Below are 24,874 nucleotides of genomic sequence, written 5' to 3' on the forward strand. Positions count from 1 at the left end.
TTGCACCTGTTTGTGAGAGAAGTCATGAGGACAACAAAGATCAGTTCTCTCCACTTATCTCAACGGAGCTGTTACAATATGAGAGACTTGACACTGACAGGGTACATACCTTAATTAAGACATCATGCGACCTTGTGCTTCGGCTGTTTACAGACAAAGTGTGATTGGAATAAACATTTTTCTGCTATGATGTATGAGTCTCACACACCGTGTAAGAAACAATGTTACTTTCTTGTATTTGTATACCTATCAGTAAAAACCTGCAGTCGGCCTTCTCCTTGGATGGAAGTACTGACAGATGCCATTGTTTCTTTTTTTTTATAAGTTTTTTTTTTTTTTTTTTAATTAGGAAAGGGGAACAGGACTTTATTGGGGAAGAGTGTGTACTTCCAGGACTTATTTTTTTTCCAAGTCAAGTTGTCCTTTCAATCTTAGTTGTGGAGGGTGCAGCTCAGCTCCAGGTCCAGTTGCCATTGCTAGTTGCAGGGGGCACAGCCCACCATCCCTTGCAGGAGTCGAACCGGCAACCTTGTGGTTGAGAGGATGCGCTCCAACCAACTGAGCCATCCGGGAGCTCAGCAGAAGCTCAGCTCAAGGTGCCGTGTTCAATCTTAGTTGCAGAGGGTGGAGCCCACCATCCCTTGCGGGAATTGAACTGGCAACCTTGTGGTTGAGAGCCCACTGGCCCACGTGGGAATCGAACCGGCAGCCTTCAGAGTCAGGAGCACGGAGCTCAAATCTCCTGAGCCACTGGGCTGGCCCCCCATTGTTTCTTATATTGAGTCGCCCCCCACCCAGGCAGCAGGCACAGGCAGGTGCCGTATTTGAGCTCTCCATTAACTTGGCTAACACTGTTTGTCCCACCCTCATGATTCCTGGGGACCCTACCCCACTCAATTTACATGCCAAACCCTAACCCCATTTCTAACCCTAACCCGACATGTAAATTCAACCCTGACCTTAGCCCTTACCTCGTGCTGACCCTAATGCTGTTATCTCTCTTCATAACACTAATTGTAACCCTAACCTTTAAGCTAACCTTTACCACTTTTAAACCATAACCCTAAAAACTCATCCCTCTTCATAACCCTAAATATCAAACTTAACCTAACACTAACCTATACCTAACCTCAACCCTAATCCTATACCTTTGCTCAAACTTAACTATACCCCTAACACTAAACCTAACCCTGCACCTAACATCAACCCTAACACAAATTTTAACCCTATGCCTAACTTCAACCCTAATCTTATACCACTCTACTCTTAACATTAACCTAACCTCAACCCTAACCATGACTGTATACTTAACCCTCTCCATAACTTTCCATAACCCTAATCCTGAACCTACTAGAGACTCTAACCTAACCTCTACAAACTAAATGTAACCCTATACTTAACTCATTCCTATCTCTTATTACAATATAGACCTAACCTGAAACCTAACAACCCTAACCCTAATGTTATTTCTAATTTCAAAAGTAAGTCTTACCTTCACCCAAACTCTAATACTATACCTAACCCTAAAACCTAACACTATACCTAACCCTAAACTCAACCCTAGCATTAAACCTAAACCTCAAGCTAACCTTATTCTTAACCTCTATCCTAACTCTACACCTAACCATCTCCATTATCCTAATTCTAACTCTAAACCAAACACTAATGTAACCTCTACAACTAAACTAAAACCAAACCCTATACCTAACCTCAACCCATACCGTACAACTAACCCCAACCTTAACCATATACCTAATCTGAACCTAAAACTTAACAATAACCCTAAACCTATATCTAATCCACTCCATAACCCCAACGTTAATATTTGTCCTATACCTAACCTCAATCTTAACCCTAACCCTAACCTTATACTAAACCTCAACACTAATTACAACTCCAAAGTTAACCTTATACATAAAATCAACTCTAAATGTAACCCTAACCAGTCACACAGCCCCACCTTCTGTGATTCTTTCCAAAAGACAACCACACTGCTTGTGACTCTTCCAATCACACTTCATAGTTCATGCTTGCATCCTGTATATGACGGTTGATTTGAGGCAATGGAAACTGATCAAACTCATAATAAACCTTTTGATAAATTTCATGTTTTTCCCAAAGGTGAGAGCAGGCAATAGAATTAGCAAGTTTCATTTATTTTGAATGTAACTTGGTTTGATAATCTGGGAACTGTGATTATTCTGGATTTTGCAAAAGAAAAAAAATTCACTACCACAAGCTAAGCCTAACTTTAAAAGTAGCTGGAGGTCAAAATTCCACTTGTAAAATCATTTTATTGGTATAAATATACATATGAATAAAATACCATCAGCCTATAATGTAAGTGAATATTTGTGAAATGTCTTAAAAAGAGTAGCATTTTGATTTTTTTAATAGGTGTCAGTTTTCTCCCTTAAAAATCACACATTAAAAGCTAATAAGCAGAGAGAAGTTAAAAGCCTCCAAAACCCACAAATATTCATAAACGCTCATTCCAATCAACTATATACTTTAATCTGGGCACATGGTAGAAGCAGCCATGGGCCTCTCTCACTCTGTTCTTACTGTGCTTGTTGATGATATTGCAAAGGTCAACGACCAAATTTAAATGTACAATTCCACATAAGGAAGGAAGAAGTTCCCCATGGGAGAATGTAGACTCCCTACCCAAGATCTAATATATATAATTTATACAAATGATTTATTAGTGTGCTCTGTTAATATAATTACAATGTGCAATTGCATACATCAAGAATAAATTGCTCTACTGAGTCAAGTGCAGATTTGACACAGGTACATGCTGCAGTACCCCACTGTGTGAGCGTGTGTCCAGTTACTTTGTTTACCTCCAAATACTCATCTTGCAGGGCAAATGGTAGCTGCCTCAGAGGAATTCAAGTAGGGTTCATGGGATATTTGCTGGCATTTGTTGAAGGCAAATGAAGGAATGATTAGAAATCAAATGCTAAGGGTTGAGAGAAGACCAAAGGTGCTTTGATTACCAAGAAATAGGTCTGTTTCTGTTTAAAAAAAAAAAAAAAAAAAAAGTAAAGAAAGAAGGAAAAAGAAAAAAAAAAAAGCAACAAGAAAAGAGCACATAGGAAGTAGGAGGTGTTGCCCTGGGTTTCTCTCTGATGGCTAACAAAGCACGCTGCACAGTGGGCCTTGTACATGAGTGACCTTCACACAAAAATAAACTCTTTTTCTGCTTCTTCCCCAGAGTCACTGGATTTGTTGCCTTGATGGCTGTCTTTACTGGAGGACCACTGCTTTTGTTCTTGATACTCCTGGGCCAGCTGGCCCCAGCTTTTCCTTGAAACTGAAACAGAAAGTGAAGAAAGCTGTTATCATTATCATTGACTAACAAGGCAATACCAGTGGCCTGACCAGTGAGGTACAGGGCTCTAAAGAGTGGGGGGATTCAGGATGAACTGTCTCAAAAACTGACCTATTACATTTAGACTCCAGACAGAAATTAAAAACAAACCAACAGAACCACACATAAATTAAAATAAGAAAACATAAAAAAGTCTAGATGAGCCTCTCATAGATGTTGTTGAGAATCTGAGGGTGAAGACCCCAAAAGGTGAGGATGGGTGGTGGGGAGCAAAGGGAGATGCCAGGAAGGATAAGGTGATTTCCTGTTTTCCTGTTACAGCTGCCCCCTTATGCAGCAGACAGAACAGGGCAAACAGCCTGGAGGAAGCAATACTGGACAAATGTTCCATTTGATGTTTCTGCAGACCATGTAGGTTGGCAATCTCTGTTTTGGGATAAGATATAAGAAGAGGCCTCAGCAATCTTTGTTACATCTTTCTGAGTTTCAGAAAACCTCAGTTTCACTCTCCAGGAGGTGAATAGTTTAAAGTCTTTTGAAAATGAATTAATGCTGCCAATGGTCTGTTTAATCCTTTAGGAAGCAGACTTCAGGTAAAACGAATTGCCATTACTGTCGCCTGCTCTGATTATATGACGTCTGACAATTAAGTTCGTGAATTTTGCCACCGCGTACTTACATTGGCAGCACTGTACAAACAGCTCATTAAGGTTTCATAATCTTGGCATATCAATGTCTCACAGCTGTGTTCATGTCGCCATGTGGCGGTGTCTTGCTGAGTGGCGTTCATTACTGTTGTTGCATGTTTTTGTGTGCTGTCGCAAGAATGTCTGAGCTTGAATTAGAACAATGAACAAATATTAAATTTCTTGTTAAACTTGACATGAGTGGAAGTGAAATGACGGGCATGTTAGTCCAAGTTTATGGGGATAATACCATGAAGAAAATGCCAGTGTACAAATGGAGTAAACATTTTTCTAAGGGAGAGAACGCAACACTGATGAAGAGAGGTCAGGACAGCCAGTAACGAGCAGAACTGACGAAAACGCTGCAAAAATTCATTGAATTGTGCGTCAAAATCGTCAACTGACTGTGAGAAGCATAGCAGACCAAGTAAACATCGATAAAGAAACAGTTAGGAAAATCTTAACTGAAAATCTCGTCATGAGAAAGTTGTATGCAAAAGTGGTCCTCGATGAACAAAAAAAGCTCACCAATGAACAAAAGCAAAGGAGAGTTGAAGTCTGCCAAGACCTTTTGGAGACGCAAGATGATGTTTTGGGCCACGTTATCACTGGTGATGAAATGTGGGTGTATCAATATGACTCTGAAACAAAGTGTCAAAGTGCATGATGGAAGTCAGCCAATTCTCCATGACCAAAAAAGTTCCATCAGTCCAAATCAAGAGTCAAAATGATGTTGCTAACCTTTTTTGATATCAGAGGGATTATTCATTATGAATTTGTACCAACTGGACAGTTAACCAAGTTTGCTATTTGGAAGTGCTGAACAGCCTGCGTGAAAAAGTTAGATGACCTGAACTTTTCGCCAGCAATTCATGGCTCTTGAAATATGACAATGTCCCAGCTCACACGGTACTGTCTGTGAGGGAGTTTTTAGCCAGCCAACAAATAACTGTATTGGGACACCCTCCCTACTCACCTGATCTGGCCCCCAATGACTTCTTTCTTTACCCGAAGATAAAGGAAATATAGAAAGGAAGACATTTTGATGATATTCAAGACATCAAGGGTAATATGATGACAGCTCTGAAGGCCATTCCAAAAAAAGAGTTCCAAAATTGCTTTGAAGGGTGGACTAGGTGCTGGCGTCAGTGCATAGTTTCCCAAGGGGAGTACTTTGAAGGTGATGATAGTGATATCAGCAATGAGGTATGGAGCACTGTTTCTAGGATGAGTCTGCGAACTTCATTGTCAGACCTCGTATATACACATGAAGGATCCAATGAGATTTCACAAAGCAATGGTAGAGAATAATTGCTGGAACTGTGCCTTTGTCATGTGTCACGTCAGGCACTCTCTCTATTATTATTGCTACTCACAACTACCCTGGAATGTAGGTTTTATAAAACCTGGAATCAGGATTTAAACTACACCTCTCTCCAAAGCCTGTGTTCTTTCCAACTAGATCATAGCTGCACTGCCACTATATCTTGGGAAAAGGTTCAGGTGTCATGCACCAGCATGGCTGTTAAGGGTTATTAAATATTACTCACCATGTCTATTGTATAGACACCACTTAAGCTAAAAATGCCAAATCATGCACTTTATCTGGCTTGAAAGAAGAGTGCAGGTGCCTCATCACTCAGAAGTTCAAGTGATCCAACCAGGACCACAGTCCTGGAGAAGCAATTGGATTCAGTTAATGCTTCTGATCATTTTGATTTTACCATTATGCTAAGAACTCATCTTGCCAAGAACTGACTATTTAAATGTTTAATTCCACTAAAGAGTGTTTCAGGAAGTGAAAGCTCATGAAACCTAACAGTCAAAATGCAAACATCATAAAGTACTTATCTTGCCTATCTGGCCATCAGGACTGATTCTGATCTCTGGACAATAAAAGTTTAAATGTTCAGTTAATTACACTAAATTGAATGACCCAAAATTTTGAAAAGCATATACCTTTCAAATCTCACCGTGAAAGTATGTAATTAAAAAAATTTTTTTGACTTACTTTACCCAAGTTTTGAGCAAATTCTCAGAATAAGAATAAATAATTTAATATATATATATATATATATATATATACACACACACACACACATATATATATTTAGCATGAATAGGGTGAAAAATTAAATGTACTTATTTGATTGGTCCTTTGGAAGTTGTTTACAAGCCAGGTTCTGGGACAAAGGTAAATAATTTTCTATAGTTTGCCCTTTATCACCAAACCAATTTGATAGTAATACACAGAGTCCTTTAAATTCTCAACTTCTATGTATCCTGTGAATAGGAGGAAGTAGGGAATATTTATAATGTCTTTATCTTGAAGACATTTTGCAATAATCTAATACCAAAATAGAGCATTACTAGTTAAACCTGATAGAAAATTTTATTCATTCCATTTTAAAACCAAAATAAGTGTTCTTCCATATCAAGTGACTCAAGAATAAATTTCCAACATTACAGGTTAAAGGGAAGAAATAAATATGGTGATGCACTGCTTATTTGTCTTCAGAGCAAACATATTTGCTCTAATTCTTAAGAAAAAAAAAGCTTTTTATCTTTACCAATGTTTTAGCTTCCTGGAAATCCCAGGTCTAATTCATGTTATGTGACATGACATCTCTAAAAATGACATGACTCTCTAAAAATGGAGAAATTCATGCAGTTGAAAACGTCTGTCACAGATAAAACCTGAGATAACCTGAGATAACAGGGTCACTGTAGCAGGGCTAGCTGATATTCAGAGAAATCCAACACAGGAATCTTCCTGCAATAAGCAGACTGTCCTTTAGTTTCCATCCAAGTGACACTGGGCTTCTGAGTCCTCCCAGGCTGGGGAATGGGAGGATACAGCAAAAATTAACAAGTTACTAGACTGGTTCCTGGATTGGTGGCATAGACCTGGTACCCATTATGAAACCAACAATTATAATTTATCTAACTGAGAGGAATAATTATATGTCCTTTTAGAGGGCTGTTAAAACAGTTCACTATGGTGGTAACACTATTTAAAAATTCATTCTAAAAATATTCATTTTCATTGACTAAACTCTATCAAATGTGAGTGTAAATGAGATAATGAGACTCTTAACAACCTGACATTTCATAGTATTGCAGTAGGCAAGATTCTTGGCTAGGAAGGTTGAGGCATAGTGAGGTCAAAGAACTAAGGTCACACAACTAACAGTTAAATTTGGAAACCAAAGCACCGGTCTCCCAGCCTCCTGCCTTCCTGGTAGTTCAGATCACCAGTACAAACAACTTTCTAGGCAGAATGTTCTTTGTCAAGTTTGTTTTCCAGACCTTAGGCAACATTCATTTGACTGCATATAATTAGGATATTAATTACAGTTATATTGAAGTTAAGTTTGGTTGGCTGTCGTTACTGGACAGTCTAAATAAGATTATATCTGCTTGAAAGTTCAAACTTCAGAAATTATTTTGAAATATTTATAAAATACAGACTTTTTACTAATTCAGATGAACCTTCTCCTTGGCAGCCTGACTTAATGCTTGACTTTATATAGGGTGAAAAAAAAATCAGATTGTTTTACTACACTTCTTCAATGTAAGTATTCGTACAGTTAAAGTGCTAGAGGGTCTCTATACATGCATCAATATACATATTTATTATTCCTTCATGTACCATTAAAATTATAAGATATTTGAGTAAGTGAACAGGCTATTTATTCAACACAAACACTTCATATATGGAGGGTGCCAAAAAAACGTATACACATTTTAAGAGATGTGTATACATTTTTTTGGCACCCCTGGCATATTCACATCCCATCTACAGTGGTGATAGTTGGCACAGAGGCTCAAACATGAAATCTGTCCTTCCTGAAGATGATCTGACTTTGCATATGTATGCTAATTTTAAAGCTTCTGAAACATTCATATAAACTCAGAATTAGAGATTCATATGAAAATTTGAGCTTTTCTCCATTTTAAGCTCTACTGACATCCTTATTTCCCAGAAGAAAAACATGATGACCTTAAAATAATACTCAGTAGTCGGCCCTGATTTTTTAATACTTTCTGGCAAGAGCCAAAAATGCCAACCGACTGTTAAAATTTCTTTTGAAGAACTCATATAGGGGTAGTAGAACCCAGATCTACTGGCTTACAGACTATAAGCCTTAGCCAAATATTTGTTGGCTGTAGACTGGATTATGGAAGAAGAAAGTGATACAATAAAAGGAATCTCAGAACAAGATGGCTTGTACAAATCGGTTACATTACAGTGCATACAAAGCTAAAACCAACTATTTTCTTTAAGAAAATAGAACATTTTAATGAAAACATCACAGAGTATAATTACATGTAGAAAGGAAATGATATGAAATTCAAAAGATGCAGTTACAAACATTTCTAGTAAAAGAAGGTGAACATTTTACCTGTCAAGTCAATATTACAATGGCCACACAATTAAAACATAATATGACAAAAATATGCAGCGTGCTTTGAGAACAATAGCCTCTGTTTCACCGATACATGACTGAGGAAAATAAAAAAGCTGGTTTAGTATAAACAGAGCTGCTTTTAAAAGATTTAAAGGAAAGTACACACAATGGTTTAATAAAATTGCTCTGTTAAATGCTATTTGTTAAGTAGGAACTATTCAGAAAGCAGACTGCTATGTAGTTCTTAAGGGTGAAAAAAGTCAAGTGCTAGGAATTGGCACTGACAAAACAAAATGAAAATATTATACATAAAATTACTTTTATTGAAGCGTCTGTAAAAATTACTCTTTTTGTTCTGGTCAGTATTTCAATAAATCAAGGTGGAAAAGCAAATACGAGATGGTCCTATTTAATTCCATCAAAATTTGACACAGCCCATCACAATCAGAATTTTAAGCCAAAGAGGTCAGGAAAAAACTCTGAGACAGACACAGAATTTCTTGCCTTTCTAAAATTTGGCTTATCTCTGTCTTCATCTTCTTTATACTCTAATTCAAGGCCTCTCAGGATGATCAGTGTGGTACTGGGAGGTGGTCTCTTTGTGTATTACAGAAAGTGCTTTTAGTGGCCTAATGAAGATGGAACACTGCATTGTATTACGGGTGATTTGTTAATAATTAAGTGATGTAAGTTAACTGATACAATAGTACAAATGTAAATTTCCAAAACCTAGAAACATCTATGTGACCTTGGGAGTCCTTATCAAAAGAGGCAATATAGAGACAGAGATTCTGATTTGATATATTCTAAAAAGCAACTTTGTCTCTTTTCAGAAAATAAATATCTTAGGTGCTTATTTATGTAATTTTTCTATGACTTGAAGGTAACAGATTTCCTTGAAAATATCAGAGAAAATCTCTTGTAGAGAGAAGAGCTACTGTAACCACGTGTCTATAATCATGTCTACCACACAAGAAATCCTTTACAAGTGAAGGAGCAAGTCAGTGGGTTTTCTCCAGGGCAGGTGTTACCTGGCCCAAACAGAATGATCTATCCCTACGTGACCTTCAGACTTCGCTCTATGCTGTGGGTCTCATCCTTAACTTCACCACATCATCTAGCTAGTGTGTACCAGACCACCAGGCAAGTCAAAGCACATGTCTCATCCAATGGTATTGGCCCAGAAGGCTGGCTTCAAGTGCTGTTACTGGTGGGGAGCTGGTAGATGCAGTTTTATCAGGATTTTTTTTGTTTGTTTGTTTTTAAAACTCTGTCAAGGAGAGTTCTTAAGACAACAGTACCCACTTGAGGCATCATAACTCATTGGGCTGTTAAGCTGTAAGGTCAGTCAGAGGTTTACTATCAATAATAATGTGCTAAAGTTTGAGAATGGTTTATCCTTTTGCAATAAAGAGAAGTTATTCCTATAACAAAGTCACTCCCACTGACTTGCCTTCTAGGGTACTTTCTCAGGAGGCAGTGAAAGGTGTGCAGTTATAGCTAGAATGCTATGCAATGCTCTTCATCCCTGGAACCAATTCACTCATATGTTAACCCCTGATAAAGTTTTACAAGAAGAAAATAAAGGGAAGAAGTCCTTTAAGGAAGTTTCACAGAGGAGAATATCATATATTCTTTTTCTTTATGATACTAAGATTTCCTTTAAAACATTTTTCAAGTCATACTTATAAAAAGTTATTAACCAGGGAAATGATGAATAATTAGTCACAGAAAAGACAGTTCCTCTCTGAATCAGCAATAATTGCTCTAAAATTTCCCATTGGAGATTACAGCTGATTTGCCATGTCTCCTTTTTGTCTCATGGGACTGTCTTCATCTGAACAAAACACTACAGAATTTACTACAATGTGAAATGGAAGACAGAAGTCATACAGTAAGTGCTATAAAATTAAGAATAAATTATTCCTAGAGGTTAAAAAGTTAATTGGTATTTTTCTTTCTTACTAAAAGGTCATAAAATGTACACTGAAAGATCATGTGTATGACACAAGTTCTATGTTTAGTCACTGGCTTTTTACTGATCCTTTCCTAAAAGGATTTAAGGTAAAATGTTAGGCAAATATTCCCAAAGGTACAAAGTATGTTACTTTAAGAATTTCTGATCCAATCCCAGTTTAAACCTAATATAACAGAGAGATAAAGGAAGAGGATAGGAGACATGACCCCACATACAAAAATAAACCTACATGTAAACCTACATGATCACAAAAATTTGAAAGGAAACGTCACCATACTCCCAGATAACTTGATCCTCCTCATGAGAAATTCTAGTATTAGATTTTTAAGTCAATAATTTTAGCCTCAAATGGAAGGACCATTCTGTTGCCATTTAGGGGGAAAAAAATCAGTTGTATGAATCGTCCCAGTCCCAGGACAGACGTTACTCAATTAAAGTTTGTTTTTGTTAGTGCCAGTTCGTAAGCTTTGGGGCAGTGAGGGATGATAATCGAAGACTCTAACCATTTGTTGACTGTGACTTCCTGTGCCCAATTGCATTCACCTCCTCTTCTGCAATGGTGGAGTACAGTTTTGAAGATCTTTTCGCTTTACTGGAAGGCTTGTCACTGTCATGATCTGAATGTCTTTTGTAATAATCTCCTCTTTGCACTACTGAGGAAAAGGTATTCATTTTACCCTTTATATTAGCAAATACATCAATGTGTCAACATTAATATTAGAAAGCATTAACATTAAAAATTAAATATCAGCTTACCCACCCCTCTTAGGATTCAAGGAACCTACAGTGTTGGTCCTGAACAGATGCACCATCTTCTACAGACTTCAACAGCCAACATTATGGAAATATCGAGCAAAATGAGGTGAACTCTGAGTCTGCCCCCAAAAGGTATTAAAAAAAGGCCCCAATGTTACCATTTTGATTCCAGGATGGATTAAGGAAAATCACATTATTATGGATTAATCCCAAAGAATCACAGTAATTTACCTGTTTCAGAAATTAGTTGGGCACACTAGTCCAAAGGGAGGCACAGAACAAGGAAACGAAGTAACCAGCATGAATAATGTACAAGAAAACAGAAATAAGCACATCAAGAACACTTTTTTAAAGAAAAAGAAAGACAGGTTTCACAAGTGGCTCTCTATTCCTGGGCCAGCTTAATGGACAAGTGATAAATGAACTGAAGTCAAAATCTTACCACCTTGGACATTACAAATTGTTCTCCGACCTCATGTATATTTTCAGGTCAATTTCAATATCAAGTGATCATCAGAATGATTCTGTCATTGACTTATTCTGGATCCCCGGTGGAAAAGTGATGGTCTCCATAGCTCTATACTCCCTACCATTTACCTGGGAAAATGGAGGCATGAACCATTCATAATGTTTGGTGATAGGGGGAGGAAGGGAATCAAACACCTACCCCTGAAGCTCTGAAATGTTTAAGGAGAAACTCAGTTTTCCCTTCCTGGGGAAAGAACACGTGGCGTTTTTAAAGCAACTTAAAAACATGCTAGTGGCATTTAGGATGTCACCCACTTTGTAAACTACAGAGGCTCTATGATACACATTCTTACTCATAAGGCTGGTAGGTTACTTTAGGCCTTGTTTGAATCATACAGGCATCTAGAAAACATTAATTTAAAAATGTTATTTTTTATTCAACCTTCTGACCTTTCCTTTTTAATCCTTCCATTATTTCAATTCCTTTTGACAAAATGAACATTCCTACTTAACCACTTCCACCCATCCGCCCTCCCCATTTCTCTCCAACAGGATTCCTTCAGGCATTGTTCAAAGCTTCTCATAAGTGAAGACAAAAAGTCAGCAGTTGCAGAAAGAAGGTAAATGAAGGTAGGTATGGGGGAGGGGCTCTGTGGCACAAGCAGGACTGTCAGGGACACTTGCTGGCTCAAGTCACTCTGATCTGGCACCACCAAAGGTTCTTCTTTCTACACCAAGACTTCCAAAGCCTGTGGTTGTAACATTGAGCCCTGTGTTTATTTACCACATGTGATAACACATGCCAGCCACCTTTCATAGCTTTGGTTTCTATGTGTGATGGAAGTGCTTTATCAGCTTTGGTCAAAACCCCACCATTTTTATTTTTAGCCAATAGATGGGTGAAACTTGTACCCACTCAACAAATCTGCAGAATGGAGATGAGAAAGCAGGCAGTGTTACTTTTTTATTAGACTATCAAATTACAAAGACAGTACTCAGAATTACTTCCTACTAACTTCAACCAAGACTACCATCCATAAAATAAAACTGGCCAATGTAGGAATATGTTAGAGGCAAGAAGCCAAAGAATTCTAAAGCATCAAACAAATCTGAAATAAAACAAAGCAACTGCAACCCACAATGAGAGCTACCTGGACACAGTGATGACTTGTATGGCTCTAGAATTTCTTTATAGGTGGGGCTTAAAGACAGCAATCACATTACAACTTTATGAAGGACAGAACCCAAGAGTCAACTGAATTTAACAGAATGAGGGAGGTGGGTGAAAGAGATAGTGAGGTGCTGAAGCCACCCAAACACGCCTTACCTCCACTCATCACCACTCCTGATCTGACTCTAGGAGATGGCGTGCACATCCCAGGATTATCTTGTTCTGCTCCTACTCCACAAATTAGAAGGAGCAAACTGGTGCAATGATGCTCTGAGAGCATCCATGCAGGTGCCACACTGCTGAGAATGAGCAATGTCTGATCCCATGACTGAGCAAGCACAGAGACCACAAGGTCACTCAGACCTGAGCAGGCTGCTCCTGAACCATGGCAATGGTCATGTACAATCAGGGGAAGTGTTTCTTGGAAATAATGAAACCTGGGAACCTACAAGTAGCACCAAATGAGTCACTAAATAATGTTTAAGGCACTCCTGATATGCTGAGAGCCAGTGCTGGAGCATCTAGTGATCACTGTTACAAAGACGTGAGACCTCTGGGCTGGTATCTCAGTTATGTTTTTCATTCTTTGTATGCAGTCCTTCTTTAAGATCCAGTGTCATCAATAATGTTGAATTGAGTTTCTGAACTAAGAAACTGCTCTGGTACCAAAATTTAATCCTAGGAGTGCTGACTTAAGCAAAAGGTAAGATATTAGTTAATTCCAGCATTAATTCCTTTCTCCTGAAATGACTTTCTTTGGGGAGAGCTATACCAGAGAAAAACATGTCTTACCTTCCTGGGAAAATGTCCTGGGGCTGGGCTGGGGGCTACCCTGGCCTTCTGTTTCCTTGTCTGAAGGAACTTTTTTCAGGACGGGCGGAAGAAGGGCAACTTTAGGGGAACTCAGGGCAGGTGGAGAGTCTGGGACATCCTCTGTGGAGACAAACACATGAGTCAAACTGTTCCACAAACTGGACTGACTTCAGCTTGTACTACAGGGCAACAATAATCAAAAGAGTATGGTATGGGCAGAAAAACAGACACACAGACCAATGGAACAGAAATCAATCCACATAAATATGGACAGATAATTTTCGACAAAGAAGCCAAAACCATACAATGGAGAAAAGACAGCCGCTTCAATAAATGGTGCTGGGAGAACTGGAAAGCCACATGCAAAAGAATGAAACTAGACTGCTATCTGTCACCATGTACCAAAATTAATTCAAAATGGATCAAAGACCTAAACATAAGACCGGAAACAATAAACTACATAGAAGAAAACATAGGTACTAAACTTATGGACCTTGGGTTCAAAGAGGATTTTATGAATTCGACTTCAAAGGCAAGGGAAGTAAAAGCTAAAATAAATGAATGGGACTATATCAAACTAAAAAGCTTCTGCACAGCAAAAGAAACCACTGACAAAATAAAGAGGCAACCAACCAAATGGGAGAAGATCTTTGCAAACAAAGCCTCGGATAAGGGGCTAATATTTAAAATATATAAGGAACTCATATAACTCAACAACAAAAAGACAAACAATCCAATTAAAAAATAGGCAGAGGACCTGAATAGACATTTCTCCAAAGAGGACATACAAATGGCAAATAGACATATGAAAAAATGCTCAGCATCACTAATCATCAGAGAAATGCAAATAAAAACTGCAATGAGATATCACCTCACACCTGTTAGAATGACTCATCATCAACAAGATAAATAATAACAAGTGTTAGAGAGGCTGTGGAGAAAAAGGAACCTTCATATACTGTTGGTGGGAATGCAGATTGGTGCAGCCGCTATGGAAGGCAGTATGGAGATTGCTTTAAATAATTAAGAATAGAATTAGCATATGACCCAGCAATCCCTCTTCTGGGTATCTACCAAAAAAATCTGAAAACATTTATCCGTAAAGATATATGTGCTCCGATGTTCATTGCAGCTTTATTTACGGTGGCCAAGACATGAAAACAACCAAAGTGTCCTTTGATAGATGAATGGATAAAGAAGTTGTGGTATATATACACAATGGAATACCATTCTGCCATAAGATGAAACGCTGCCATTTGCGACAACATGGATGGATCTTGAGATTATTATGCTAAGCGAAATAAGTCAGACAGAAAATGTCAAGAACCATATGATTTCACTGATATGTGGTATATAAAACTGAAAACAACAAAGGAACAAGACAAACAAATGAAGAAACAAAAACTCATAGACACAGACAATAGTTTAGTGGTTGCTAGAGGGAAAGGGGGGAGGAGGGTGGTAGATGAGGGTAAAAGGGACCAAATATATGGTGATGGAAGGAGAACTGACTCTGGGTGGTGAACATACAATATGATATGTAGATGATGTATTACAGAATTGTACACCTGAAACCTATGTAACTTTGCTAACAATTGTCACCCCAACAAACTTTAATTAAAAAGAAAAAGAAAAAAACGTTAAGTTGGGTTATTCTTTCAATACAGGTGACTAATAATTTTTGAAAAGCATTGAATTTTTCTGGCCAGGAACTAGTTTCATGTTTCTGCTCAGTGAAATAATAACATCCACAAACAACAGAGAGAAAAATAATGAAAACAGAAGAAAGGTTAAAATCTGCACAGATGTTAATCTATCTTGGAGACACAGAATTCCAATGAGCTGATATTTGAAAATTGGACTGTAAGTGAACTAACTGTTTCTTCTGCCTCAAACACAAAAGCTATTTGGTTTCCTTAAAATACGTACAATTTATCACCCATCACCTTTACCTGTTGTCAAATCCACTAAAGTGGTCACAATATATATACACACATACACATATTTGTGCATGTTGGTACGTGTACTTACATAGACATACTGACACAGTACTAAGAATAACTTGGAATCATGGACTTTTACAAACAGAAAGGAGTTTGGTGATCACTGTACAAACAGATTAAAGTACCTGCTAAGCTAGAAAGGTGGCAAAATAGCTAGCACTAGATCTCTAGTCTCTTAATTCTCAAGGCTGTACTGTTTCACTCTAATTGAAAGGATTTATGCAATCGCCCTCCTTTCTCTGTTACCAGCAAGGTAATTCTCAATTTGGCACTTGTGTGCGTGTGTGTGTGTGTATTTGAGTGTGCAGAAGAAAACCTCTAGCCAGGTCCTCTTCAGCCTCATATTTCCGATTCAGGTGTCCTACGTGCTTCACTACATAAGCAGGGATGTGTCAAGACACTGAAAATGACTACCTGTCTTGACAATCTCTCAGAACTGTGGAGAGGAAATGAGACAGTGTATTTAAAAATGTCTCCTGAATTCTCAAGCTCCATAAAAACATTAGCTTGTTAACATACTTCTCAACATAGTAAGTACTAAAAATACATTTAGTAAATAACTAAAATAAACGCTCTTTGCAATAAAATACTGGGAATCTAGCTAGTTTTATATTCACCATTAGCATCTGAGGAGACAAAATACTCCACAAATTAGATTAGGTTTATTTTATAAGGGCTGTTTCTTTACTTTGGACTAGAGACACACCTAGCTGATGTAAATGCCTGCCTGTTTTTAAGTAGTCATCATTTAAAAAAATTTTTTTCAACTATTTTCTTTGCCTTCATTCTCCCCAGTCTTTGTATTATGAAGCTATTTTGTGTCCACCAAGAAGTTTTTGTGTTCCCCATTATAACGAACTTTGGTTTGTGAAAAGATTTGAGTAGAATCAGAAATCCTTAGTGATGTGCTTCAAGGGTTACTTGAGGTGACTCCAGTGTACTCCTTTCTCTGTGGCTTCTCCTTGAAGACCGTGCACTGGATTATTTAAGGGATCAACGGACTATGAAGACCAGAGAGGATTAACCAGGCTGGCTGCATGGTGAGTGAAAGAAATGTTTGAAAGAAAATGGAAAAGATCCACAAGTGGAATGAGTTTGGTACTTGCGACACTGTCCTTTTTCTCTTTCTATCCAAATCATCCTACCCAAATCATCTGTGTATTGATGAATGACTATGAGGAATTGGGTGTCTTACTTTCCATACACATGCCCCTTGGGAAGAGCCCAGGAGAAGAGTGGTCTCCACCTACAGTGGTAGAAACTGGCTGCTACTAGCTGTGTGCCTTGGCAAACTGAGCATCTCTGTGCCTCACAGTCCACATCTGTAAAATGAGTTGTAGTGGGGTCATTAGGGGACATTAGGAGTTTATCCACATAAAGCACTTAGAACAGTGCCTGGCACAGAGTTGAGTGTTCAGTTTAGACTAGCAGCAATGATGATGATAATGATGAGCTGACTGTATATCTCTATCCTTATTTGACTAATTTTTGTGGGGGAATAAAGTGAAGAGGTGATATGGGGATCACTGTATTATCATCCTACTTTTGTATATGTTTAAAATTTATTATGATAGAAAGTTGGAGAGACAGAGAAAAAGACCTTACAGTGAAAAGAGGCAGTTACAGGCGAGAATAAAGCAGAGCCTAATCCATTTCTAATACTTTTAAGTTTCTTCTGTCATTAGATTTGCTAAACTTAGAGTCAGGCAATTCTTACTGTAAAGGGCCAAATGATAAATATTTTAGGCTTTGCAAGTGAAATGGCCTCTGTCGCAACTACTTAATTCTGCCCCTCGAGCGCAAAGCAGCCAGAGTCGATGTGTGCACACAGGGTGTGGCAGTGCAGTGACACTGTATTTACAAAACAGGCCCACAGTTTGCCAAGCCCTGTTCTAAACCCTAAGTAACTCACAGAATATGAGGTAAAAACAGAGGAAGTTATGCTTTCACTGTTTGTATCCCTCATCCTTAAATGGCAGCCTTCTGAAGGGTCTATCTACCCTGGAGAGAGGTTTCAGAAAGCTACCTCAAGAACTACAAATGGGTCAGTATAACACAAGACTGCTTTTCCAGTCTCACCCTGTAGCTTGTAGCACTGAATTCAATGACAGTCTCTGAGTTGGTGGCCTTGCTGCTGCACAAAAGAACCTTCCAGCTTTTGTCAATTCCACAGCCTCTGGCAGGCTTCTCATGACTCCCTCTGCAGAGCCTACATTCACAGGCAGCTCTGGAAACCATCTGCGGAGTCCCATCCCAGCTGCCTTGGGAAGCCACTGTCTTCGGTGTCACTCCCTGACAAGAAAAACCCTTACCAGGTCGTAAGGCGGTTCTTGGTTTTTGCGGGATGGTGGGCCGTGCCGCTAGGCTGGGCTTGGGGGACTGCAGGAGGGGCTTTGGGCTGGTGGATGTGCTGGAGGAGCTCCGAGACCGGGAGCCCATGTCCACTTTGGGGTCTGCTTTGGCATTCTTTTCAGGGGTCCCCAAATTGAAGCGGGTTTCCGGAAGACCTGGGTGCAGTTTAGGCACTAAAGTGAAAATGGGTACAAAAAGCACATTTTATCCTAAAAATCAAAGGTGAAAGAAACTAATCATGTGAAGCTAGGAAAAACCTGGCACAAATTGCTGAAATTGTTTATTGTCATTTCCCATTAAATATATTTTTAGAACAGAAATATGCTGGTAGAAGACTAAAATTCTTCATAGAAAATGGACTTGATGGTACTCTTCTGATCACCCCTGACTATTGCACAAGAGACAAGCACTGAATAGTGTGCACGTCCAGAGACAATAGTGTGAATGTGCAGAGACAGTAGTTCTTAATGCACTTGAAGCAGTCAGATCTTCCCTGGACCTGGCACAAAGTGCAGGTATAACCAACTGTGGGCGCCACAGTTCTGGACAATAATCAGTGAGGGGTCCAGCTGCAGGTCCTGAGGGAGGAGGGCTTTGCCAGTGGCCATAACCTCATGGTTAGTGAGAATGGCTCAGAAATGTCATTTTATGCCTTGCCTCTATCCCTTTTGCTGCCTTAATTTAACCAGATGACTGGCAAAAATAAGCCTGTTAAATATGATTTATATTCCAACTCTTGACTGCATGAAGATACTAATGCATAAGAACTTCAAAACTTTAAAACAGCACAATGAGATTTCTAACATGCAATTTTCAAGTTACTCTCCAGTTTCCAGCTAAGGTATCTTATTCTTTTACTATACCTGAAAAGTCGGAGGGACAAAGGACTCTAGATATCTATGGAATATTCAAGCTGAAAGGGAAGAACATTCTCTCATATCAAACAAAAAAGCCTCCTTGCACATACTACGTATGGCTTGTTTTTAAAAACATCAGCCATGTCCCCAAAATGTCCTACCTCCTCAAATGCCCATAGTTTGGGAGTTCTTCTCAATGCAATTTCTTCTTTTTAGGAATTGGAAAAGGTATCCTATCCAGGCACGAGGCTATACTAGTGGTGGGAGATGTGCCCCAAGTGGAGCCGGGGAAAGAGAAGGAAGGTAGTTTTCTTTTAGGTGAAAACTGAGAACATACATTACAGCAGCCTGTTCTTGCCTCCCTATCTTTATTTTTCTCTTATCATGTGCGACTCCTATAACAAGAAAGAAAGTGTTTTTCCTAAGGAGGTGATGACAACAGCCTGCTTACCTGCTCCACCTCCATCCAACCGTTCTGTGCTGCTCATGGCCAGGCTGGAAGACTCCTGGGAGATGGTGTCATTCCCAAGTTTCTAAAAAATTCAAGCATCCCACCAAGTGCATATTTATTAAAGTGTAAGAAAAAGAACAAAACAGATAATAAATGGTAACAAAGAATGCCTCCTCCTTAACTCTACTGCTGTTACACTGATGGTGTCTGACCTCTGTCTCCCTGAAGCTCTCAGGACAAAGCTCTGAGGAACACCTTCTGTTTTGTGTTTATAGTCAGGGCCCCAGGGCCCAAAGTGCGGCCAATTCCTTGGATGCTCCCCACAGGTGAGAGGTGTGTGAGTCTGGGGAAGCCAGTGGGCTTAGTGATGCTTCCTGTTTTTCTTGTTGAACTGCTATGTGGGCTCTGCTGCCCCTGATGCTCCCTGCGATGCGGCTACCGATACCTCTATAAATTTATAGGACCCTCTCCAAATTGGTTCCAAAAATCAAGTTTGAAAAGCAGTGGAAACCTTTTCAACTTTGATGTACAAAATTGGTAAAAGGGGCCCCCCAAAATTTATAGGACCCTCTCCAAATTGGTTCCAAAAATCAAGTTTGAAAAGCAGTGGAAACCTTTTCAACTTTGATGTACAAAATTGGTAAAAGGGGCCCCCAAAAATTTATAGGACCCTCTCCAAATTGGTTCCAAAAATCAAGTTTGAAAAGCAGTGGAAACCTTTTCAACTTTGATGTACAAAATTGGTAAAAGGGGCCCCCCAAAATTTATAGGACCCTCTCCAAATTGGTTCCAAAAATCAAGTTTGAAAAGCAGTGGAAACCTTTTCAACTTTGATGTACAAAATTGGTAAAAGGGGCCCCCAAAAATTTATAGGACCCTCTCCAAATTGGTTCCAAAAATCAAGTTTGAAAAGCAGTGGAAACCTTTTCAACTTTGATGTACAAAATTGGTAAAAGGGGCCCCCCAAAATTTATAGGACCCTCTCCAAATTGGTTCCAAAAATCAAGTTTGAAAAGCAGTGGAAACCTTTTCAACTTTGATGTACAAAATTGGTAAAAGGGGCCCCCAAAAATTTATAGGACCCTCTCCAAATTGGTTCCAAAAATCAAGTTTGAAAAGCAGTGGAAACCTTTTCAACTTTGATGTACAAAATTGGTAAAAGGGGCCCCCAAATGGGCAGGGTCTTCCTTGCCACTGAGGCAGAGCCAAAGGACACAAATCTGTTGTTTAAGAGGCAAAAACAGGAGACCAGGGTGGAATTAATTTTAAAAACCCACAAACTTCAGATGGGAAGAGTTTGTGATGGCAGAGATGGGGAGGGTTAAATGCCACTCTCGTAGGGTAGGAACTATAAGGATAAAGCTTTGAGTGTAGGTAGCTGACTAGGTGGCCCCAGAAGAAAAGATGTGGCTTCTAAGCATTCAATGCGTATTATTCTCCTTTGTTAATAAATAATAGAGGCCGTATCTTCATTTTATAGTTCTTTTTCTTGAAATACACATATTAAAAGTGAATAGTATAAAGAGAATTACTCAAGAGGAAAGTGAAGATGACATATATATTTTATTAATGGTATATTTACCACTGATACTTATGTTGCTAACTTTATAAAGAATACAGTGATGGAATTTTAGGAGAAAATATTATAAAACTAATTTTAAAAAAACTTTCTCTTATTATTTTATTATTCAGATAGAATGAATACTTCTGACTGGTTCAAATTTTAAATACTTATTTTTATCATTGTTGTTGTTTTAAATAGACACTAGATGGTGCTGAGATCACTGGTATAAGCCTTGAACAAATAAAAATACTAAACCATAAGAACTTTGTCATTTTCAGCCTATTTACATGTCAAATTCCAAAGCACATGGGAAAAGCCCTGTAGTACTTCTCATCTTTCTACCAAAAGGCAACTGTTTGTTCACCAATGGAAACAGTGATAAAATAAACTGCTCATTGGTGAAAACAATACATTAACTGTTATAAAGAAATTCTATAAAACAGATTAAAATATAAACATTTCTTTGGGCATCTAACTCACCAATGATGTGGTCATAGTATTTATTCAGAATTCTGATCAGTGAAGGCTGCCTCATGCTTTCCGTGTTGAATTAGCAGAATAGAGTTATATGGTACCCCTTCAACGCTTCCCTAAGGTTAATAACTAACCTTATTAACCTAGGTATCTGTAACCAGGAAATTGCTACATAACGGAGGTACTGAAGGTAGAACTATAGAGGAAGGTTGGTAAAATCATGTGGGAGGCAAGATTTAACGAAAAAATGATCATTTGGAAAATGATAATGTAAGTAATATAAACAGCCCTCCCCACCCTGGTATATAGTTTGCCATGTAACTTTCTGAAAATCAAGGGTTCATTAAGGTGAACCGTTTTATCCTGGTACTTCAAATAAAATCAATGTGCAATTTTTGGCTTTTTGACTTTTAAATCTGGAACACTGCAAGGAATTTTTAGGCTTGTAAAAGAGAATAAATTATGAAATAAGTGAAAAATAGATCTACCTTTCCATAATTAGAATCTGGCTTCAGTATTTTTATTTGTCTCTGTCAGTTCTCCTATCTCCAGTCACCCTCAGGTCTCCACTGCAATTCAACAGACTCAGTCTTTTCCCAGATTTACGCATTTCTCTGGAACTATTGCCACATACTTCTACAAAATGCACAGGAAGCACCTGGGCAGGTACAGTCAACAACTTACCTCAAATGCTATGGCTCTTGGGAAGAGGATGGCCCTAGTGCCAAAGGGAAAACATGGCCATGACTTTGTGGTCAGTGATCCGGGTTCTTTAGGAAAAAGTCTTTGGTTTTTGGATTTTTATTTAACCAACAGGCTATTTTTCTGTACCTCTCTCACCCATGGGGGAAAAAACCCAAAGACAATAAGTCAAAAGGGCCCCTGCCTTACCTTGTGTGCATAAGCCGCTCTCCGCTCCTGCTTGGCCTTCATCTCAGCCAGCAGACCACTGCCCATCACCTGGACCCTGTACCTCCGCCCTCCCTGTGGGCTGCCCTTGCTGTCATTGTGCTCCACCTTCCCCATGTCTTCCCCTTGACTTTCTTCAAGGGAGTCAGGTGATTTTAGATCCTCTATCCGTTCAGAATTGCCATTGTGCTCGGTTGCCTTCATGTCCTTCCTGGGTGTATCTATGACTGGACTTCTAACCACACCTTTTGGTGAGGAGGGTTCTTCTGTCATCAAGACCGTTAGTGGTCGCTCAGATTTGGACCGGGATTTGATTAAATTGAGAAAGCCACTTTTCCGAGAATCTCGCTTTTTCTTTTCATCACTTCCTTCACTAAGCTCATGAAAATCTGAGCCTCTTGTTGACGATCTCCTGTGATTCAAAAGAACAAATCCTGCTGGTTATACTGTAATTCAAGTTCAGCAACAGTCAAAACATAAATGTGAAGATTGCTGCTTATATGGCAATCATTCTGAAGCATTTGAAAAAGTTGATGAGTCATTGCACTTAGGAAATTAAGAGGAAGGTGGAATATTATTGTCATATCCATAGGTGAGGACACTGAGGCACAGACAAGCTAAGAATGAGAATCTGAACGTGGTAGGAGTGGGAGCAGAGATGAGTTTTTTTATATTTAAGTGTTCTAGTCAATAGTCAAGTGCCTCTCCACTTGTAAGAACTTCCAATAAAGCTGGCTGCACTCCAGACACAGGGGTGGGGCTGGGGGGGGGTGGGGCAGAGCAGTGACTGCCTTATTTAATTTGGTGCACAATAAAAAGAGCCGGATTTCCAAATAACCCCCTAAAATCCTTCCATGTTATCATTAGATAACATCTGAAATCCCACCCTTGGTGCTCAACACAAAAACTTGGATCCTTGCTTAAATGTAATGCCACTGAAAGAGGCAACAAAATGAAGATAGACAGCTTTGGCAGAGGACTGTAAAAAAGAATATTCAGAAACTGGGGAACTATATGGGGAGAAAGCGGAAATAAAAGTGGGCTGAGTGGGAGGCACTGTCACTGTCTTGCATTTAAAGTTGGCAGATTGAACACGGTTAGCTCCCCTGAGTTCCCTGTAAAACCACTGCAAGGGATTAATAATAATAATAATAAGGTATAAACCCCAGAGAAAATGCAAAACTAACAAAGTTTGGAAGCCAAAATAGTAATGAGTGAAAGCCAACTTAATCTGGGAAAACTGACCACTAAAGCATTAGTAGAAAAAGCCCAGAAACAAATGGATTTCATTAGTGCCCCTTCCATTTCAATGTGACAGAGAAAAAAATGTTGCAACCATGAAACAAGAATAGCAGAAAAATGTGATTGCAGAAGTGGAAAAATCAAGATTGGAAGATACAACTGAGGCACTTTCGCAGAAAGTGGGGGGCAGGGTTATAAAAAAAAAGATAAAATATGAGAGAAGAGGTAAAAAAAATACTGGTGGATTAATAGAGGAAACACATAATTTGAATACTGAAGCTTTAAGAAAAAGAATATAGAGAAAAAGGGAAAAAATTATGACAAATAATTTTTTAAAAATTCCAGAACCAATGGATGTGAATCTCCAGATTGAAATGACCCATTAGTGCCCAGCAAATGGGTTAAAACAAACAAAAAGAGTCACCCAGAGCATTATCATCACAAAATTTCAATATACTGAGAACAAAGAGACGATCCCAAATGCTTCTGGAGAAGAGGAAAAATATCAGTTACAAAACAAAGATCAGAACTTAAGATGGCATTGGAGTCATATAGAAACATCAGAAACTAGAAGATAAAGGGATCAGGTTTTCAAAATTCTAAGGTGAAATGGATTCCAATCTAGAATTCTATACCTATTTATACTATTAATCACAATGACAACACATGAGTTTCAGAAACTCATCTCTCATGCTTCCTTTCTCAGAAAGCAAGCCCAGGAAATGCTCCACCCAAACAAGGGAGTAAAGTAAGGAAGAAGACAACACAGGCAAAGGAAATAGGAAAAGGACATAGGAAGGAGGGGAAGGAAGCCCCAAGCAGATGAGGAAGGGAGACCCCAGTATGACAGCAGTGGAATGGGCCTATAGGTCACAGTGGAGCCAGTCAGACAGCAGTGAAGGATGGTCCAAGAAGATGAAACTGATGAAATCCTTTTACTAGAGATTCAGAGGATATGTCAGTGATAGCAATACAGAAAACCAAGCAAATGAAAATGGGACAATTATTAACTCCAGGGAAAATACAATGTTGCCTAGGAAAGGAAATGTCATAGTATACATATAACTCAGCTATGAGTATTTACATGGCTATAATGAAGTCAACAGTCAATACTGATAGAACAAAAAATTTAGATATAACTAAGTCAGAAGTTAGAAGATGGGGAGAGGAAAGAGAGTGAGTGTGTGTGTGTGTGTGTCTGCATGGGTCCGCTGGGATGGGCTGGGCGGTAGGGCCAGACTGTAAGAATTAAATTATTATTATCCTCTATAGTAAGAAGTCAACAGTTATAGTTACTATCTAAATCTGAAAAACAGAAAATAGCAAAAAAAAAAAGAAAAAAGTTATTAAAGAATATGGAAGCAAAGTAAAAAAATAAACAGCTAGAGGAACAGACATTAA

The 24,874-nt window shown here is 38.7% G+C and overlaps 1 protein-coding gene across 16 annotated transcripts in view; it reads right to left on the reverse strand.

The window, feature by feature from the left end:
- Positions 1–2,181: 2,181 nt before the first annotated feature.
- Positions 2,182–24,874, reverse strand: part of CARMIL1 (capping protein regulator and myosin 1 linker 1) — a 349,148-nt gene continuing 326,455 nt past the window's right edge. For 7 of the 16 annotated variants that reach the window (XM_033092802.1, XM_033092813.1, XM_033092814.1 and 4 more), the window contains 6 exons: positions 22,214–22,643; positions 19,285–19,366; positions 17,937–18,149; positions 13,601–13,741; positions 10,917–11,066; positions 2,182–3,319 (listed from right to left, as the gene is read on the reverse strand). In XM_033092802.1, the coding sequence (XP_032948693.1) occupies positions 3,183–3,319; positions 10,917–11,066; positions 13,601–13,741; positions 17,937–18,149; positions 19,285–19,366; positions 22,214–22,643 (1,153 nt within the window). In that variant the 3' untranslated portion in view covers positions 2,182–3,182. Of the gene's footprint in view, positions 3,320–10,916; positions 11,067–11,400; positions 11,426–13,600; positions 13,742–17,936; positions 18,150–19,284; positions 19,367–22,213; positions 22,644–24,874 lie in introns of those variants that run through there. The other 9 variants (XM_033092806.1, XM_033092803.1, XM_033092807.1 and 6 more) reach the window with 9 other exon arrangements.

Source organism: Rhinolophus ferrumequinum, chromosome 22, assembly GCF_004115265.2.
Source record: "Rhinolophus ferrumequinum isolate MPI-CBG mRhiFer1 chromosome 22, mRhiFer1_v1.p, whole genome shotgun sequence".
Classification (NCBI taxonomy): Eukaryota; Metazoa; Chordata; class Mammalia; order Chiroptera; family Rhinolophidae; genus Rhinolophus; species Rhinolophus ferrumequinum.